Source organism: Rhododendron vialii, chromosome 6a (assembly GCF_030253575.1).
Source record: "Rhododendron vialii isolate Sample 1 chromosome 6a, ASM3025357v1".
Classification (NCBI taxonomy): Eukaryota; Viridiplantae; Streptophyta; class Magnoliopsida; order Ericales; family Ericaceae; genus Rhododendron; species Rhododendron vialii.
The window spans coordinates 175,245-193,403 of NC_080562.1; the positions used below are offsets into that span (position 1 = coordinate 175,245).

An 18,159-nucleotide genomic window follows, 5' to 3' on the forward strand; every position below is an offset into this window, starting at 1 on the left:
AGTATAATCTCTTGACCCTGTTTGAGAAGAAATCTCCTATCTACTCATTGATACCATCCCTCATCTGAGATCCAATCCCCATGGCCTGATTTTAACCTCACAAGTCACAAGCTAGTTTCGTTGCCTCCTTTGATTAACTGTAACATGGAAGAAGGCTGAGTTCTTATCCCCATGAAATTGGATAATGTTTGTTTGAAAAGCAATGTTAGAGTACAACCGTACAAGAAAAGAGACAGCGGATAATGAAAGGAAGGAAAGAAAATGATAATTGGACATGCTATTTTATACATGTGTTTTGTTATCATTTGCGGCTCATTAATTGTCTAGTGATACATGAATTTAAAGAACGCAAATTGATAAGGTTAAGGATATATTCAATTATCGTGGGGTGGCAAGTTTGAAAGGTGAAACCTTATGGATGACTAATCCAATTAAACTAGATGTGTCTTATATGTATGCATATTTTACTTTAAGGGGGAAAAAAAAAGGAGAATAGGAGAGAACACTTGACTGGAGGAAGTTTTTTTTGGGATAATAAATGGAGAGATAGAGATAAAGAACTGAGAATAACCATTGAAGAGAAAAAACACGAACATGGTCTTTTTGTTTTGTTTACACCTCGTTCTACTGTACACCTCATGCTTCCGATAGTTTTCTGATTGTGTAAATCTTACAAATATAGATATTTAATAAAAAAGACGAGGAGTCAAAGGAAGAGGATTCGTAAAAGATTATTTTTTCCAAATAATTATGTGAAGGTGTTAAAACCTTTAAAACCGTAAAATTGGGACGAATTTACTTTCACCGTAAACTGTGGGGCTACAATAGTGCATTGTAACCTTCAGCTGGACCCTCAAAGGGCTTGGAAAAATTAACAAATGTGAGAAACCTCAATTGCACAGCTGGACCTTCAAAGGGTTAAGGGCTTTCAAAAGAACATTTCGTTCATTGCCTTTTCAAGCATGAAACCTACAACCCCATATACAAATCGCAGCAGCATGACAATAGATAGATCATTGGCGCAATCCATTGTAGAAACTCAGATATGAAGCCCAAGTAGAAGAAGATTTTTATTTAGTTTGTTTCAGCCTTCCATACGTTCTGTACATATTTACTCACCGGCAATCAAAGAAAAGCGTTGTTTACAATGAATCAATGAACCTATATGCACATCAACATAACAACAACATAAATTAACTTCAAACTTTCTACGACCTCTACACAACATAAATTATTATTTAGGCCGATCAAAACAAAACAAAACATAAACTATTATTTTACCTATATATGATTTGCAAAAACTCCAATTATGCTTTGCAAAGAAACAGGGCCAATCAACCTGATATTATTCCTTCAACCAATTCTCTGTGAATCAAGTACCTAAAGGTTGACCTTTGCGGTAACCAGAGAACATACTTGTCAACTCTACCTTTGATGCATTTTATGATAGCCTTCTGTTGAACTTCAGATAGACAGTCATTAACCACTTTTAACAACCCAGGCACATCCAGAGACATATCCTTGGCAAAGTAGTCAAGGATTTTTGGAAGCAATATTTTTGTTTCCTTGTGGATATAGATGCTAGCTTGCACAAACTCTTCTTTGGCAAGTTTCAGATCTTGAAACACGCTTTTTGCCTTGTAGACTCGAACCTGTATTCATAGAACCAAATTAAAGAAAACAAATAGTAAATTCAAGATCTAATCTGGATATTAGGAAAGTAGTTTAAGAGGAAGTTCTCATAGAGATTAAAGCAGCCTTGATGTCTATTAATGGTGATAAGGCCCCTGGGCCTGATGGGTATAGTGCAGCATTCTTTCAGCAGAATTGGGAAGTGGTTGGTCCAGATCTTATGGCTGCCATGAGGTATTTTTTGATAGGGGTTATATGCTTAAAGAGTGGAATACGATTGCCATAGCTATGATTCCTAAAGTGAATTCTCCTTCCTATATTAAAGACTTCGGACCTCTCTCTTGTTGTGATGTCATTTACAAGTGCATCTCTAAGATTTTGGAAAATAGAATTCAATCTGTTATTCCTACTTTGATTGGTCCAGCTCAGTCTGCCTTTGTGAAAGGTCGTTCAATTATGGATAATGTGTAAATCAGGAAATTGTGAGGGGGTATCACAGGGATGAAGGGCTTCCAAGATGTGCCATTAAGATAGACTTAATGGAGGCTTACGACTATGTTGATTGGGGATTCACTTTGATATTTTGGATGCCATGGGATTTTTCTGTGTTTTTCGCAGTGGATTTGACAGTTTCGATTATTTCACTTTTCATTCTAAATGTGCTGTTATGGATCTGTGTCATACGATCCTTGCAGATGATCTATACATCTTGAGTGGCGTTGATTCATCTTCATTTACCTTGATCGCTCTTCTGTAAGTGATTTATATTCCTATTATGGGCTTAAGCCTAACATGCAGAAGAGTTCTATTTTTTATTGTGGGGTCAGTCCTGAATTGAAAGATGATATGAGCAATGTGTGGCCTATTTCAGAGGGAAGACTTCCTGTTAGGAACTTGGGGTACCTTGATAACAACCAGAGTTCAGGCCCTTGACGGTGAGATTCTAAAAGACAAGATTCTGAAGAGGATTCAAAGTTGGTCTACAAAGCTTGTCCCTAGAGTGGAGGGCTCAACTAACTCAGTCAGTTCTCTTTAGTATACATGTATATTGGTTGCAACTTTTATTATCCCTAGTAAAGTTCTAAAGGAAGTGGAAGGTGCTTTGATGGCCTTTTTGTGGTCCGGTGCTGGTTTAAATCATCATTGTGCTAAGGTTAGATGGGAGCAGGTCCGTTGCCCCAGGGAAGAAGGTGATTTGGGGTTTATAAGATTGGAAAAAAGCCACAATGTCAAGGAATCCTTGGGCCCTATGTAGAAAAGCTGATACTTTGTGGGCTAAGTGGGAGCATTTGTAAATTATCAAAGCTCAGTGTACTTGATTCATGGAGATTCCTTCTGATGCTTCGTGGACTGTCGGAAAGTGGTGAGCGTAAGGCATCAGGGTAGGAAACTGATTCAGTCTGAGGTTGGTAATGGCATGGAGACCTTTTGTGGCATGACTGGTGGCACCCTTTAGGGCCTCTTTACAAAAGGTTTGGAGATAGTGTGGTTTATTATGCGGGGAGGTCTTTGCATGCTAAAGTCCCTTCAATAAATCCGTAATGGCCAATGGAGATGGCCAAGGCTGAGGAATAGATTTACTCAGTTCATAGTGGCTCAAACTCCTCCAAACCTTCTCCCAGATGAGAGTAAAGCTGATACAGTTAGATGGTTGGGACATTCTAGTGGAGTTTTTCTATCAGATCAGCTTGGGAGGCCATTAGAACCAAAAATCAGGGGGCGGCAATGGAATAGGGTGGTCTGGTATGGGAAGACAGTTCCAAGGTGGTCCTTTATATTGTGGTTGGCTATGCAGAATCTATTAAGTACCAAAGATTGATTGTTAGCTTGGGGTATGCAAGTTGGGGCTGACTGTGTGCAATGTAACAGAGCAAAGGAGAATCACCACATCTTTTTTTTTGCGTGCCCCTTCTCATGATCTGTTTGGAAGTGAGTTTGGGATAGATCCATAAGCTCCCAAGATGCTCCAGTAAGTTGAAGGATGTCATTGATTGGCGTGTTCATACTGTTCAGGGGAAATGTTTTTTCAGCTTGATTATGAGACGCTCTGTGTCTGCTACTCTATACCAGGTACGGGAGAAGAGGAATCAACGGATTTTCAAGAACCATTGCACTGATAGCTTGCAGGTTTCTATCAAGTCTGTTGGTGCTATTAGGGATTTCTTGTGGTCTTGTAGAAGGTGAATAAATCCCAGAGAGATGTAGCTTTGAGTAGAAGGAAGGGTCTGTCAGGGTGAGAGTTTTTTCCCCTAGTTCTTCTGTAGTGCTGGGATTGTTCTTGGCTTTAGTGTTGGTATTGTAATTTTGGTCCACAGTCTCACAAGTGGTCTAGGTGTTTTGTTTTCAGGGATTGTTGTTTTTGTTGGATCCCGGGGCTTTGCCCTGGGACTGTTTTTTTGGTTTGGGCTTCTTAATGAAATAGTACTTATAAAAAAAATAAAAACTCAGAGGGTTCTCATACCGAAGGGTCAGAGAATTCCCCTGAACAAAGGGCAAAATGAACAAGTGGCTCTGGGTATTCTATGGCATAAACATGCTTGGTGCTTCCCATCTTAAACTTCTTTCCTGGAGACAACAAAGTTTGCAGCCGCTGCAGTCATGTTGCGTAGAAAAGCATTAGACAATGCAAACATATTGAGACAATGAAACATTACGTGACAAGTATCACATGCTTGAATTAAGTTATGTTTCTTTTCTTTTCCTTTTTCTAAGTAATTAAATGACATTAAATTAAGTACTGAAATGGCTACCCAGGAGTGTTTCAATATGGCTAGAATTGATTGACTTGGTCTACATCAGTTCCTTTAATGCATTGATGTTTAAGGTAATGCCTTGGCCATCAAAATGTTGAAACCCTATTAGCCACGTCAAGAAGCATGGTAAAAGCTACAACATAGTTTCACCGACTACATGGTAAAACAATGTAAATTAAACATCAGAATCTGATGTTATACAAAGAGATGACAGTTAGAATGAGGTTGGTATATGTTGACCTCATGTGACAGCAGCCCAACCAATTACACAGTTATGAATAGAACTCAACCCCAAGAGCTAGCTATTGAAGTGAGGGTGCCCTCACGCTTATATATTTCATATTACTCTGGTACCGAGGCGACATGTGACTTCGCTTCACACCCTCCCTCACACGCAGCATACTCACTCGGCAACACCTGCGCGTGTAGGCCAGAGCCTCGCACCCTACCCATCTCTGGTAGCTATAATACCATGTTACACGGCTTGGGTAGAACTCAATGCCAAAAGCTAGTTATTGAAGTGAGGATGCCCTCACGCTTATATGCTTCATATTACTTTGGTACCCAAGCGATGTGGGACTTCACTTCACACAACCATCTTAGTGGATTACATATGGAGGGGCCTTAGTAGACGTTCGTCGTCCAATGGTCAAATTAGAGCTTCTTTGACGTAAATGTCATGGGCTACTCTTGCCCAACAACAGGCCAAGAGTGGTCAATGATATTGCATGACACCTATACACAAGGCGCATGGCCCAGCACCAAGGCACGCAGCACGCCCAGCACACACCTCCCTTACACACTACTTCTCTCTTGTATATTTTCCTTTCCATTGCTTGTAGCTCACTTCTAGTAGCGGTTACAGAATATCAACAAAATGGCTCCTTTTGTGTCCGGTGCTATGTGCTTCAGCCTCGACATTATTGCTTCTTATTTAGCATGCTTGTTTCCTATTGGCCCATGAACTAATTGTTTGCTTGCCATTGCAAACAGCACGAGAGTGCTTGGTATGCAAGCAAGATGTGTCTTCACTAGCGCCTCACACAATTATGCCTATTTCTACAAGGCCAGCATCACGTAGCCCCTCCTACTATTGTATTTTCTCGTTTTCTCTCAAGTAACTTCACTCCATCCTTAAGTGATGGTGTTGTCATATTTGTTCTTTGTTAAGCCTCCAACTTAAAAGAACCCTACAAAAAGTGAGGATTAATCTAGACAATGGAACCATTTGAGATTTGATTTGGGGACTTGGAATGAAAGAGAAACACATTATAGTAGAAGAAAACAACCATGTAATATTGTCACATTTTTCGTGCTTGATCATGCATACATGTGAAGATAAGAAAAAAGGCATACCGGCAGCGAATAGTGTAACCGAATCCCTAAAATTGAGCGTTGAATGATACAAGCATTTACGTAATGTCCACCCACATTATAAGCTGCCTGAAAGATCATATTGTAGATGATCATAATATAGGTGACACAGTAATGTGTGATGAATACACATCTTTGAGGTAAGGAGAAACAATCAGCGTAGCATGTTTTTACCTTCAGTATGGAAGTACCTCTTACATGATTATGAGTTCCATATGCTAGATATGCCTGCAAGGAAAATCTCATGAGGCATCTTGAATAAAAACAGCAGACACCATGTGATCACAGGAACAGAAAATTTAGTTCTAGTCAGTTCGAGCATTAAAGAGTTAGTTGACTCAAGTGGCTGGGGTTTCAACATTCAGCAACTTCCAGCGGAGACATTTTGTAAAATTTGGTTTCCTTGCCTGTAATACCTCCATTCTTTCTACTGTTAATTGACCAATTCTGTCCGAGCAAAGGCTTTATTTTGTTAGCTAGTTTAGAAGAAAAGTTGAAAGTTCTGTACGCCCTACATGCATAAACAAGGCATTGTGAATGTTTATCCAAAACGCAAGCTTCTCTTCACGTTTCATCTTCCCTGGGTCAACCTTCTCTAGCCTTTTGACCAATGACCTGCAAAGCTTTGAAGGCAAACAGGTGAGAATATTTAGAAGGGAAAGTAAAATTACTTCCAATCCACCCACAGGTAGCACCGATATACGCTAAGGCCGCATGGTGGGGAGGATTAAAACTAGCGATAGGCTCCAATAACAGAGAAAGATAACTGTTGACCAATGACCTGGTTCTGTTTTCTCTGCTTGCAAAATGAAACAAAAGAACCTACTCATGCTTGGCCTTAAAATTCAACACTTCTGTATCCTGTCTCGCATCAAGTGGAAGCAGTGTCCATTAAGAGGTAAAATAAGGAACTGAACATGCTAGACTGTGTAGATCCTATTTGGTCTTTTCAGCCTTCCACTCGTTGTAGGACAGGGTAAAATGGACAAGCAAAAGTGCTTTCCTGGAAAAAAGTTGATTTTTTGGTAAATCAAGTTCATGCGTAAAAGGTAACCACCTGAATTTTTGTAGCATTATAGCAGCATAATTGAAACTATCATCATCTAAAGATATCTTTGAAACTTCTATCATTGTAGCACGTTGTCTGGTATCCTCTTTGAACCCTTCAAGTGGTACATTCCCGGTAGCTTCCCCAGTGAAATGTGGACTCCAACTACCAGAAAGATTTCTTGGAGAAAATGTATTTGAGGAGGACAAGGATGAAGTGGAAGAAGCTGAAAAGCCTGTATGAGTCGAAGAAGGGTTGGCAAGCTTGCAATATATAGCAGATATGCACTTGACAAGGCCTTCAGAAAGTCTATCCGGAGTCATGATGGCATTATCAAGGCAAGAAGCACCAAAGTGATCGGCAAGGCTGCGATGGCCAATATTGGCTTTCTCCATGTCCTGCATGATAAACAGATTAATGAGTAAACAAATATCTAGCTTGACTACATAAGCTAACTGTAAGTTAACCATCTAGATTGTGAGGTGTATTAACCATTACAGACGATGCTTTTGGAGGAGGAGAAGGACTCAGAAAATCCGAACCGGCCAATCTACGTGGAAAGGAGGTTTGATGAGGACTGGCCATACCACCTTTCCACAAGTCAGTAGGCTCTGATTCATAATAGGATTGGTCTTCTCTAACTCGAAATGGTGGTCCTGTGCTCTTAGGTAAATGGGCTCCCTTGTTCTCCAGTAAAGTGGGTAGATGCTGTTCAAAAGATGTCCTGTAGAGTGAAAGAAGATATCGTTCCAAATGCATAATTTCAACCTCAAGTGAGGTAATTTCCCTCATCAGTTCCACAGAAGACTGCAATCCACAGGAAAAGAATTAGAACCTTAAACAGAAATAAATGAAATCATACGTTTATTCATCTTTGTTATGTCCAAACATTAGGGCGGGTGGATGCTTAAACCAGAATTCTGCATATTCCTTTAGAGAGGATGGAAGCTAAAATAAATGTTATTTTCATTACGACAAAAAATATGATTAGGTAAACCCCAATTGCTTGATCATCCTGTCAAAATAAGGTTCCAGAAATTTGAATTGATCCCACTCTCTTGAGTATCATAATCCAAGCGAGCTGCAGTTGGAGAAACTATAGAGCAGTGTATCAAAAGCAAGAGAACAGCAGTTCTCAGCTCCAAAATGACGTGAAAAAGAGGAATCTTAGCTATAAGATAACAGATAGACATGTTTGATTGTTATTTTCTAGTCAGAGCAATAATGTAAAGCTAAATTAGCATTGCCCCTAGAAACCAAGCAAAAAAATGTTTGCAAAAGACAGGCCTACAAGATACAAAGTTTTCTAACAATGTTTGTACAAGATAAAAACCTTCATAATTGGGGCGACTTTTGTAGAATTGCAAGCAATGTTACTATAACCTGGTGCCTTCTCTGGTTCTCGACATAAAGTAGTCTTGTTAACTGACCTCTCTAACTGTCGAGCCTGTGCCTAAAAATAAGAAACGATAACCAAATGAAAAGGAATTGAGGTCCCGGTGAGAAGGATGTACTCGGGTCAAGGGGATTTAAGGAAGCCAAGTCAATAAATATCTAGGACACTGAACCTTATTCAGAACCATACTACTGACACAGCATGCGTGACTTTATACCCCTCTCATGATCAGATACCCGGACCGCTCTAGTGTATTAGATTACCTCAAGACCGTCGACAATGAAGTCCGAACTCTTACATGGAGCCATGGATAATAGTGAAGCCTTTGCAATATGTTTAACATGTATTCTTATACACACAAATACACAAAGTGACAATGCATATATAGCTGCCTTGCCTTCACTTTATATTGATCTTAAAACCATATCGCCAACAAAACATTACTTCCTCCATCCCATTTTCTTTGCTCAGTATGATACTTTGGGATATCCCAAATTGTTTGCTATCTATGAAAAGTTCAAAAAAAAATTTGTGTAAATTTCCACAAACTAACCCTCATAAATAATTAAAAGTAGCTTTAAAGGTATAGAATAATGGATAATTTTGGAAATCTCATTAAACTTTTTAGGGAGATAATTGCATTTCCTCTTAAAGTTCTCGTGCATAGCAAACAATTTGAGAAGGGAGTACTGAATATCACATTATAGTGGACTATTTTTGTGTGCTGGAAGTATACTATATGCTAGCTATTGGCATAAACCTTGGCCACAGTTTGGACAAGAAGATGGAAAAAGAATAACAGTAAAGTTCCCTAGGAGGAAAGGCACTGAATTTTTCTCTACAACTACTGTGTTGGAACCATTAGAACTGGACCACAATGCATGTCTATGCCTCTGTCATTAAAAGTGTGAGCAAGAAAAAAAGGAAAGTTTGCCAATAATTTGGTTGATTTAGCAGATCCTTCATCTGGCAAAGAAAGTTTTGCTATATCTCACAACGCCAAAAAAAGAAAATTAGAGTGACAGTGCAAACGACTTTAGAGATTCTAATCTACAGCCAGCATCGTTTTTAAACGATCGATTGATAGAATGAGAATGAATGATTGATATACGTACAGAGTTGAAATGGCAGGAAGGCCCAGAAGATGACACATTGAGCACATCCGTGGGAAGCATGCCATTCTCTGAAGTACTGCAAGCAGTTATGCAAAGTCAACCCATTAATAATCTTCTGACGTCAAGTGAATAGTGATTAACCCATTGACGCAGGTACAGTCTACTTTTATTAACTGGGGATCTGAGAGGGGGAGAAAAATAGAGAAACGTGGATTGGGAAAAGCAACATAAGCAGCATACCTCTGCGAGCTTGAGCGCGTAGAAAGGGTATTTTGAGGCGAGCCCCTCTTCATTAGAAACATTTCCCCCCCTGATTCTTGGTATCAATCCTCTTACTCTGAGAGAGAGAGAGAGAGAGAGAGATCACATATTCATTAGCATGACATGATTGCATCCTTCAATTACAGGCAGAGATAGCGTTAATTTATTAAGCTCAAGTGGGGAACAATTGAAGTGGGAAAAGGAAGAAGACAAGAAGAAGTTGACATTGTAGTTTTTTGCAATTGGATAACCAAAGCCTTCCCAGACCACAATCAAGCAAACACTTAACTAATACATCATCTCTCAACTGCCATAAACAGAACCTCTCCTGCCAAACCCACTCCCGGCTTCCAAAAAAAAAAGGGGGGGTGGGTAAAAAATTGGGGGATTGAAGGAGATTACGTACCAGTTGAAAACTGAAGTGGGTGGACGATGTCAACGATTTCTCCTATCCTATAAAAAAAAAGGGTATGACAAAGCAGAGAGAGATCTGTAATGGTCCATCCTGTATTTCAGTGAGTGATGAATGAGTGAGAAAACAAACAGGGAGAGCATTAAAAGCTTCTTCATAAGCAAGAAGAAGCTTACTGACACGTAGGGCACATTAAAGAATTTCGAAGAATTGTACTCAAAGGAAAAGGAATACCATAAAAAACGATCTATAATAATGACTGTAATTATGATGTATGGAGGTTTCTGCCAACAGTTGGCCAGTTGCTGTGTGTCAAACCCAGAAGCCTACATCCAACAAAACAAACAAGAAATGAAATGAAATGAAATGAAAACAAATACTTCTACACTACTGGTAATTAAAATTGCAGAATAAACACAGGGGAAGGAACATAAAAATTAAATTGAAGATTAGATCGATTGTTAGGGTAGGTTGGGATTGTATAAATGGGGTTGCTCATTGCTGGAGTTGTGGGGGCCAGGTGGGGGGACCAGGACAAACAAAGCGCAGTTGAATATGATTACGACTTGAGGCGTGCCTAGCGCGAGAAGGAACCACCCCCCTTCCCCTGCTCTTTCCAAATACTACCGCTAATCTTGTCACTGCAAAATGCTAATACTGATGCTGCTGAATTGAAATTAGGTATTTCCGCCCTGCCTAATCTCTCTCTCTCTCTCTCTCTCTCTCTCTCTCTCTCTACAAAACCCAACGCTTTTGTTCTCTTGCTTCTCTCTCCATATTAGTGGAGTAGTAATCAACAAAACCCAACGCATTTGTTCTCTTGCCTCTCTCTCCATATTAGTGGAGTAGTAATCAACAAAACCCAACGCTTTTGTTCTCCTGCTGCTTCTTTTCTTGTTTCATTCTTTTAAATCATTGAGGTTATCTTGCAATACAGTATAGTATATAATGAAATACAGTAATTATATAGTAATCATTCAGGATGCTGTTCATTGATGATAAAACAAAGATTACACCAAGATTTGTTGTTGATGATAAAAGAAATACAGTAATAAAATTGTTGTTGGTTTTGCTGTAAAATCAGCGAACAACTTTTCAAATTACTCTATGATGATTGGGGATCACAAGCTTTTAGTAATTTGGTGGTTTGATAGAATAACATGACAATACAATACTATTAAACAAAAAAAAGGAAAAAAAAAAACATCTATATAATATCAATGGTCCAAATTTATCCCCACATATATCTAAGGGCTGAGAACAAAGATGGCAATTCAGAAAATCTCAAATTGATTTAGGACAATTATGTAGAGTTTGGTCAAATGGCATTTTAGTAAAATTAAGATTTGATTTTCAAAATTTGAAATCCAATACGTTTGGTCTTCTCTCCTTACTCTCTCCCCCAAATCTAAAGCAGTCCTCTCCTCTCTCCCTCACCCAAAATCCAAAGGATAACCTCTCTCCTTCCCACCCTCGCCTTTTGGTTTCCACCTCTCTCTCCCCTTCTCCGTCTCTCTCTCACCTGCAGCAGATAATTGCTGCTCTAATTGGTAGTCCAAAAGTGAAAGAAAAGCCTTTTACTGAACTTTTTTCATTCCTTTTTTTTTAATTCTAGGTATTCTCTCTCTGTCAAGTTCTTTTTCTTTATTTTAGTTAATTTTTATTCTAGGAATTGTATCTTAGTAATTTTTTTAGGCTTTCGGAATGGGGATTATGAGAATTGTACTCTCTCCGTAAGCATCCAACAACCATTCTAATCCGAGACTTGGACACTCGTTATTTGTTGACAGTAAAGTCTAGCTCAAAGAAAAAGAAAAGGCAACCTATCTCATGAGAAACAAACAAGAATGCACAGGTATAACCCTTACATTTTTTAAAAAACAATGTTTATAGTCTTCATACCTTTTTTTTTTTGTTTTTGACATTTCTCAACTGACTTTGTACGTGCAGATTCAACCACTCCGAGACAGAAATATCAGAATTCTATCAATCAATCGTTTAATCGTTTTATATATTTCTTAACCAAAAATACCAAGAAAAGAAACAATGGCTAGGAAAGGGAAGACAACATGTAGGCAATGGAAAGGAAAATTCATGGGTATCTTCGGGCTTTCTTTTGATAGCTTTGTACAGTTGAGAAAAGAATGGGAGTTAAATACCAAAATGTGGAGCATCTTTAAACTACACATTCGTCTTCTTTGTGTTTGTAATTTTCAGACAAAGCGGGGCCTTTAAATTCATGGCTCTGGAAGAAACTCTGTTTGAACCTAATCTAAGAAAAAATCTTCCCGTATAAATCAATTTTGTTAGCAGGGGTGGCCAATAGTTTCATAATTCATTTTAATTGCGTTCAAAACACATTGTGTTGTGCCTTTAGGCACGGACAAACCCTAGTGACAATACAATTAGTTTCTGTTCTTGTGGCAAAAATTAATACTAGTTTATATTTTATCCTATTAAGTTTGCTTGAACATTAATGGCCTGTTTGTCTGACGAATAAGGCTTTGGGAGGATGAAGAAAAATGGTGAATAAGAGGTGCATATATGTTGAGATTATTTAAGGATGGGATCACCTAATATTTGGTTTGGGTAGTACTTCTAATATGGGTGGATAAGAGTGAGTGAATAAAAACTGTTTTCGTTTATGTTAGAATTATTAACTTTCTGTATTCGGTTTGATATTAATTTCTACATTTATTAGGATTCTTGGTTTACAAGAATTAGGATTTTATTTTAATTAATTAGAAAATATCTTTTATTTAATGCATGATTTGTTATTTCTTTTATTGTAGGATTTCTAGGGTTAGGGTCTTATAAAAAGAGCTGTAACCTATTCAATTATTAAACTTTTAAAACTTTTCATCAATAATATTCAGATTTTTGTCTTTTCTTCTTGTGGATTCAAGAACTGCTTGTGGCTACGAGTGCCTATCTCATTCTGATTAGCACGCAACTAATGTCTTCGTGAATTCTGCTGCGTCAAGTGATATCAGAGCAAGGCTTTGCTTGGTTCGATGACACCAGACACAGAAGAAGACACACCCATTGACGTTGGTTGTGGTGAAGGATTTAACAGAACTCGCACCAAGGGATTTGCCCATGGTCAATCTGTTAAACGCAAAGTTGATAGGAACCGCATTGAGGAATTTGCCCACAACCAACCTATTAACCAAAACGTCTCCAGAAGATATTCTTATTATCACAACGATAGTAGGAAAAAATTTGAAGGCGAGCTATTCAAGAATTGTGACGATTATCAGTCGACAAAGCGACAACCAAATTTCAGGTATTACGATAGTTTACCAAAATTTAATGATCTTGAATTTTTTGAAGATCGTTTGGATTAGATTCTAGACATCAAAGATTCCTTCAAGTATGCAAAAATTCCGACAGAACAAATGTGGAGGTATTGTTAGTGAAGCTTACGGGTCCAGCGCTACGATGGTGGCTAGATATGCAATTTCTAAGAGATCGATTGGGCAAGCGTCGAATTTATGCATGATACATAATTAAAAAATGTATGATTGAGAAATTTTTACTAAAGAATTATGAGCAATTGTTGGAGGAAAAATATAGGCCAAAACAATATCATGCAGAACAAATTATTGTAGAAGCTGTGGAAGAGGTCAAAATTGAAGTTGAAGATCAAGACGAAATTAACATCGATGCTTGTGTGTAAGAGGATACTGAAACTGTTTCTGATGCGGTTGCGGAGGAACAAAAGAATATTGCATTGGAGGTTTGTGCGTTTGGGCTTGATGAATCACTCACAATGGAGTTGACTGCAACATTACAAGAAAATATGGTTGTTGTTGAAATCCAATTTTTTGACAAAGGAGTGCCAACCAACACTATAATAAATCAAAGTCTAGAGAACCAGCAACTTCAGCATAAGGTTCTAGTTGTCGATTTCTTGGAGTGTAACAATTTGATTGGGTTCCCAACATTCATCTAGTGGATTTTGTCAACAAGTTAAACCATGCTGAGAAACAATCTTTGCAAATACATTTTTTCTTGAAGTTTTATTTCAAGTTAAGAAAAGAGTTAAAGTATTCTAAGTATCTGTTTCTTTGGCATGAAGATGGCAGATTCCCAACGAGAACTCAAGGTCGAGTTCTTTTGAAGAAAATGAAACTGATATAGGACAGAAATAGAGAGTTTTTGTATTTTATTTCTATTGTTTTGGAATAAAATTTTGACTAGAAATATTTTCGTTTAGGCTAAAATTATTAACTTTCTATATTCGATTTGACTTTGATTTCTACATTTATTAGGATTCTTGATATATAAGAATTAGGATTTTATTTTAATTAATTAGGAAATATCTTTTATTTAATGCCGCTTATTTTGGCATGATTTGTTATTTCTTTTATTGTAGGATTTCTAGGGTTATGGACTTATAAAAAGGGCCGTAACCTATTCAATTATTAAACTTTTAAAACTTTTCATCAATAATATTTCAGACTTTTGTCTTTTCTTCTTGTGGATTCAAGAACTGCTTGTGGCTACGAGTACCTATCTCATTCTGATTAGTACGCAACTAATCTCTTCGTGAATTCCACTGCGTCAATTTGTGAGCCAAAGTGGCAACTGGCAAGGACTGGACATCACATACTAAGGCCGTTCCGAAACGGGTTTAAGAATTTATTTTTTATCTAATGATAAGGTATGTTCTATAAAAATGCCGAAGCCCGAACATCGGCGCTCGCCGGATGTATCACTCATAATCTCGAGACCCCACCTATCAAAGGCAAAGGTTGGGGTTGGTCAAGCCCAACTTAGTAGACGACCCAACAATTTGATTTGCACCAAAAAATGAATAAATACTTATTTTTTAAAAAAATATTTTCAAGTTCAAAAATTATGTGCTTACGCAAATAATTTTTCTATCAATATGGATCTTATTTGATAGATCTCATTGAGATATTTAATATGATGCAAAAAAAATAAAAAAATTATTTTTCATTTATATTATTTTTGAGTTTGAAAATATGAAATAAGCTGCTTATTTAGACTTTGTAGAACAACTTTTCTTATTTTTCTTTAAGAAATTCCAAAATAAGTACTTAGTCTTATTTTTCTTTAAGAAATTTCACTATGGTCACTTCTAGTCCATAATCAAAATATGGGGTAAACTACAATTTCATTCTCTCTCCCCCCTGTTTTCCGTCATTCACTTCCCTCAATTTACGTTTTTTTATGAGTTAAAATATATCGATTCCCTCTTTTAATTTTGAAAAAAAAAATCGGTGACTTCCTTATCTCCTATTATGATTTTTTCCTTTTTTTTTTTAGTCCTGGGGTGGGTAGTAGAAACAGAAAAAAAAGAGTGAAATACCTTAATCCGGCGACGATGAATTGAATTGTAGATGATCGAGAGATATGAGTTTCGCTTTTAAAGGAAAAGAAAGAGAAATAGTTTGTTGGCGAAGTGAAAAAGATATAGAGTAGCGAAAAAGCTTGGCTACATAAAATTTTTATTCTTCAATTTTATTTTTTTAACCAAAAAAAAAAAAGAGTGGGCGAAGAATGGAAGAAGAAAATACTAATTGAAACACGTGTGTGTACAAATTTTGGAACTAATTAACTTATGTGGTGTAGAATCCACAAATTTTGATTATTAAAAAAGAATACTAGTTTTGGTTATCCAAAGTCCAAAATTTGATTATTTCTAAGGATGTTGCTAAGTTTGATTATACCATTGTGAGTAATATTTTACACCAACATTGTTAATTTTAAAAACAATTGTCATTTGATTATATCACTGTGGATGACCTAAGAAGTTTTTTGAAAAAGACTCTAATTCACAGCCCTCAAAAGCCGGACTCTTATCTTAGAAGAATTGGACGGTCCCTCTCGAGAGTATCCACCGACACAAATTACAATCACCTTGTTTTGGTTCTTATTTTTTAAAATTATTTTTGATATAATGAGTGAAGAGATAAAAAAAAGATATTAAAAAATGTGTAAAAAAAAAAATGAGATGAAATGAAATGAAATGATAAGCTAACAAACAAGGTGAATACCACCATTCCCTTGAATCCCTTCGGTAAGCACACCGCTAAGATCTCTGCCCCGTCGTCCTCAGCTACCGAAGTTGTGCGCCCTGATTCATGTCTTTCCTTTTCCCTCTCTCTCTCTCTCTCTCTCTCTCTCTCTCTCTCTCTCCCCAAAAATCGAAAACCTCTTCTTCCTTTGTTAATGAGCTTCCATCCTAGACATGCTGCCAATTCTACCGAAAGCCATCGTGTTCCATTTCCCCCGCCAGTAACCGCCCTTCTTTCCCGACTCATCCTCGAACAGGCGATTTTCTGTTGTTGTTGTTGTGGTTTTTGAATTGTTTTTTTTTCTTTCCCCTTCTGGTTTTTCATGTTGATTAACGATAATGGTTAAACGGTTAGAACTTTGAGGGCTTTCAAAGATATCTGTTAAGGAATTGAGATTGTTTTTGGCGTGCCGGAGTTTTTTTTTTTTTTTTTTTGGTGCCCTTGAATTAAGTAAAACAGCACCATGTTTCAGGTTTGGAACGTAAGAAATTGCAGAAGTAGATTGTTGGGTTGCGAGTAATGGGTGTGCCATACTTGACAATACTTGGTCAATTACAAGCTCGAACTCTGTAGATCGAGATGCTTCATTTGTTATAGAATCTGTTTCACTTGTAAAATCAAGTAGTTTATGTTTAATTTTGAGGTGTGACAGTGTGTAGAACAACGAGCCCTGTTAGATTTATTACACAAGTGTTGTGCTAATTAGTAGTAGTTGAGAATTTGTCTTATATAAGGCTCCCTTTGTTATCATCTAGAGTACTAATTTGTGTCATACCCGAATTAAGCTTGAACTGTCATAGGTGGTGTGAGGTAGGGGTGGACCCCCTGATTGTTGGAATTGAACAGTCTAGCCTCCCGTGTGCACATCAATATCTGGTTATATGCGAATAATCTTTATCATCAACCTTTTTTCTTTGTTTGAAGGAGAGCGGTAGAACACGCATATAGGCCGGGTGATATAATTTTCTACTAATGGGACGTGGAAAAGACTAAAACAAACGATATATGCAATCACATCCACATCGCAGCTCGCTTTAATTCTGTACATACATCATATTATAACAAGTGACAACAAGAACCAAGGGTCCCTGGTCAACGTTCAATCGAGGATTATATATGCCTCCAATTCAGGGAAGACACAAACAATGAGTTGGTGTCATTGCCTGTCCCTGATGTCTAGTTTGGATGAATTGTAACCTCTCGTGCCATTGTGCTTTAATGTCACTGTTTGGCACCCACGATAAAAACTAGAGCAAGTGAGAACTACTTGATCCAAATAACCAAGCCGCCAAATTTATACCACTATACTGGTTTGAAGCTTCTTACGAAGAGAAGTTAAAAATGGAGTGATTGAGAACCACTTATTTAAGGAAAAACAATTAATTGGTTGGTGGCGCTATGCAGAATGATGCCTACAATACTTCCACGGTTCCACCACGTATGTCGTTAGATATCAAAAGAAAAGTAAGGCAAAGTTCCAATTCACAAGCTTTGTGAGGGCAATATAGCTCTAGTATGAGTTTCTTTTGACAAAGGATTGATGCATTAGCCCATACGGCTAATGTGCTTCTGTCATATCCCACTTGTTGGCGGTCTGTCCCTACAAAAATTCACTTTAGGACGTTTGATTATCATTAATTTGAGATCTAGGGCCTAGCAACTTGGAAAAGCATCCTGATCTATTAAGATGAAATGTGTCTCATATGGGGTTTTGCTGCATTTTTACATAACGAATTCAGGCTTCGGCTCGCTAGCTACCACCAACTTTTTATTAGATGCACTTTATATAGAAACCAGAATAGCAGCGAATGAGGCTTTAACAAAATTTAAGAAAGCCTAAACTTTTCTTCCTGTTGCATATCCATAAGCAATGTACATTCAACTAGAATACGAAGAAAACTAGAATAGTTGTTTGAATGTTATTATCTGTTTCCTCATTGGGACACTTTACAAGTTTACTGCCGGGATCTTATGTATTGCATGTATTTTGAATAAGCAGGTTCCTCTTGTTTGAAATTAAGTGCTATTTTACACCCGTTTTTAGATTTTGAATGCGAATGATCCTGTATGATGGAACATCATCAACCTACAGAGTTGAAGAATATGTTCAGCACCGAGTAC

General features: G+C 37.6%; 1 protein-coding gene across 12 annotated transcripts; it reads right to left on the bottom strand.

The window, feature by feature from the left end:
* Positions 1-1,046: 1,046 nt before the first annotated feature.
* LOC131330761 (uncharacterized) lies at positions 1,047-11,191 on the bottom strand. 12 transcript variants are annotated; one of them, XM_058364471.1, is made up of 12 exons: positions 10,226-11,191; positions 9,986-10,032; positions 9,559-9,655; positions 9,319-9,394; positions 8,141-8,260; positions 7,300-7,614; positions 6,817-7,205; positions 6,275-6,374; positions 5,934-5,987; positions 5,742-5,828; positions 4,094-4,222; positions 1,047-1,652 (listed from the first exon to the last, which is right to left on the bottom strand). In XM_058364471.1, exons 3-12 carry the CDS (start codon positions 9,618-9,620, stop codon positions 1,335-1,337), a joined length of 1,650 nt encoding a protein of 549 aa, XP_058220454.1. In that variant the 5' UTR covers positions 9,621-9,655; positions 9,986-10,032; positions 10,226-11,191; the 3' UTR covers positions 1,047-1,334. The 12 variants fall into 12 exon arrangements, with proteins under 12 accessions (XP_058220454.1, XP_058220455.1, XP_058220451.1 ...); XM_058364472.1 differs by having other exon boundaries at positions 7,306-7,614; positions 9,986-10,084; XM_058364468.1 differs by having other exon boundaries at positions 9,986-10,084.
* Positions 11,192-18,159: the final 6,968 nt, after the last annotated feature.

Excerpts from the sequence above, each read along its gene's own strand:
- LOC131330761 (XM_058364469.1), bottom strand. The coding sequence starts at position 9,620 with ATGTTTCTAATGAAGAGGGGCTCGCCTCAAAATACCCTTTCTACGCGC. Across the intron at positions 7,615-8,140 it reads AAGTCGCCCCAATTATGAAG|TCTTCTGTGGAACTGATGAG; the intron begins GTTTTTATCTTG and ends TGTGGATTGCAG. Across the intron at positions 7,206-7,299 it reads CAAAAGCATCGTCTGTAATG|GACATGGAGAAAGCCAATAT; the intron begins GTTAATACACCT and ends TTTATCATGCAG.